This window comes from Phalaenopsis equestris, unplaced genomic scaffold (genome assembly GCF_001263595.1).
Source record: "Phalaenopsis equestris unplaced genomic scaffold, ASM126359v1 Scaffold000568, whole genome shotgun sequence".
Lineage (NCBI taxonomy): Eukaryota > Viridiplantae > Streptophyta > Magnoliopsida > Asparagales > Orchidaceae > Phalaenopsis > Phalaenopsis equestris.
Window position 1 is genome coordinate 362,275 of NW_018165008.1, and position 2,733 is coordinate 365,007.

The 2,733-nt window shown below is 41.6% G+C and overlaps 1 protein-coding gene across 1 annotated transcript; it reads left to right on the plus strand.

The window, feature by feature from the left end:
- Positions 1–981: 981 nt before the first annotated feature.
- On the plus strand, positions 982–2,373 carry LOC110029376 (GATA transcription factor 4-like). The gene is made up of 2 exons (XM_020731642.1): positions 982–1,356; positions 1,505–2,373. Exons 1-2 carry the CDS (start codon positions 1,060–1,062, stop codon positions 2,093–2,095), a joined length of 888 nt encoding a protein of 295 aa, XP_020587301.1. The 5' UTR covers positions 982–1,059; the 3' UTR covers positions 2,096–2,373.
- The last annotated feature ends 360 nt before the right edge of the window (positions 2,374–2,733 follow it).

Below are 2,733 nucleotides of genomic sequence, written 5' to 3' on the forward strand. Positions count from 1 at the left end.
CTGCCGAAGTGGCTAAAATGTGCCACCTTCCAAAGTCTGTGAATCTAACCAACCTGTCGAGGTGGCTAATCTTGTTCGTTTGCCAGAGTTGGTGAATTAAGCCCACCTGCTGAAGTGGCTAGTCCAGCTCATCATCGTCTTCCTTGAGAGTTTGACTTCAACCTAGCTATCCTTGTGATGGTAGCAAATCGAGAAAGCCATCATGATCAACCAGAACATTCGTCAAACTCTTATTTAAGGACATTGCCCGTCACTGGTATTCCATCTTATCGCCCAAGCATCAGAGAGGGTATTTGTACCCACAATATATAACATTAACCAACAATACCTCATAATAGCGATATTAACATTCTATCAACACATTAGAAAAAGTCAACAATATTGTTCTTGATGTGCTATCTAGTCAATTTTTTATCTTATGTATAAAAGGGCCAATAAGAGGAAAGATGGGGATTTTTTTTTCCTTCTGCACTATTTCATGAAGGGCTCTAGATCTTTTCTTGAGTTGTCTCTCTCTCTCTCTCCAAAAGTTTGTAAATTGATGAAACCTCCAAGAAGTATTTTTCCTCCCGCTTACCCGAGGTTGGAAATTAATATGTTCACCAAGATTCCTTCCAAGGATATCTTTCATCTCACTCTTTCCTTCTAGCACTTTCTCACAATGACGGGTCTTCTGTCAAGTTATATGTACTCACAAATAATACAAGACTTCATATTATAAAGAGAATCAACATGAACTATATAAAAAATTATTTTCTCACTAATATAGCTTAATTTAGTACCCCTTCCATTTGAAGTATAACTACGTGCATTTACAGCCGCTAAAATTTCACCAGTGCATAAAAATGCCATTATGATTTAATTTGCTCAGCTTGAGAAGCGTTGAAAAATATTTTTCTGATAGTTTCTTTTAAAAATTATTAGAAAATCGTCTCTGTTTTGGTGGCTGGAGAGATTCTTTCTCCTATTCTCCTGCTATTTATCTTACTCTCGCTTTCACTCTCTCCTTACACTCACTGCTCCTCCTCACCTATCCCCTCAGTTTTTTTCTTACACTCCATGATGGAAACTGGATGGGAGATAGATTTCAGTATGGGAACAGGAATGGAGATGACGGTATCTCCGGCGAAGTTCGCCGGAGCAACACCCGCTTACATGTATGGTATCCCCACTGCAGAATCTCTTAGGGTGGACGACCTGCTCGACTTCACCAGCCACGAATTCTTCCCTTCTTCTTCCTCCTCATCCTCCCCAACCGATGACACCGCCCACCTCCTCCCCACCAGCCACGAATTCTCCTCATCTTCCGCCGCCATCGGCTTCGATTCCTCCTTCCCCGACGACATCTACATTCCCGTAAGCCGAAAAGGAGACGAACTTATTAACGCAAAACAGAGAGATTTATGCGAAAAAAAAAAGTCTTTTTTTTTTATCTCCTCGTCTATCTATTGCTAATTTTTAAGAATTTAAAAGACATAAAAATAAGCTTTTGATTTATTTGCAGAGCGAGGAGGCGGCGGAACTCGAATGGCTTTCCAAGTTCGTGGAGGATTCCTTCTCCGATACCCCTTACCATTACTCCTTCGCTGCCGATGCGACAATGTCGACAGAAAACAGTAATTTTCCGGCTTCAGAGATCTCTGCTCACATCCTCACTTCCAGGAAAAATAGATCCCCGGAGATCTCCACCTCCTCTTCATCATCATCCTCTTCTTCTTCTTCCGACGTTCCAAAAGCCAAAAACAACGTAATCAGCAAGAAAAAACAGGGAAATAACGAGGCCGGTGCACGGCGGTGCACGCACTGCTCGTCGGAGAAGACGCCTCAGTGGAGGGCTGGACCGCTCGGACCGAAAACTCTCTGCAACGCATGCGGTGTCCGGTTCAAGTCCGGCCGACTCGTGCCGGAGTATCGACCGGCGGCGAGCCCCACCTTCGTTCTCACACAGCACTCCAATTCGCATCGAAAGGTCATGGAGCTTAGACGCCAGAAGGAATTCCTCATTCTACGTGGCGGAGTCGGCGGAACCGCCGGCGACGGCGGCGGCGCTGGTTTTTCGTCGGCGATGCTTTTCGAGGACTATGAAGTCTGTTGAAGCGCCGTCGACGGCTATTTAACGCCGTTTCTTGCCGTTTATCTTTAATGTGATTGCTTCGATGGATCCGTATCGGACGGCTAGAATTTGTTGCCATAAATTATTGATTGCTGCTCTGATTGTTGTTGCTTCAGTTTTGGGTTTCATGGCGTCATCACGTGATATCCGTGGTGGTCCAGCGAGGATGAGGCACGTGGTTGTCACGTGATAAGTAGAACGAATAAAAATAATGTGAAGTTGGGAGGAGGATTCTTGTTTAATAATCATTTACTTCTGTTAAATTGAAAAAAAAAAAAAATTAACAATTAGTGCATGATAATGATTTTATTTTATTTTTAATCTACTAATTATTTTGATGAACTTGATAAAAAGAAAACTAATATGCATCAAATCACATCAATTAATTAATTATATTTTAAGTATTAGCTAGAGTTATTACAATAGGTAAAAAGAGACTTGTGTAAAGTAAGAAAATAAAGAGGTGTATCCTACACTAGCCAAAGGGACTTAGCTAATAATGGATTGGAAGAATTTAAAATAGATTATATGGCTCCTAAAAAAATTGCGAGAAAGTGAGCATCTGAAGCGAAAAAATAGAATCACTCCTAAACAAAAACCAGAAGAAATTTGATTGGGTT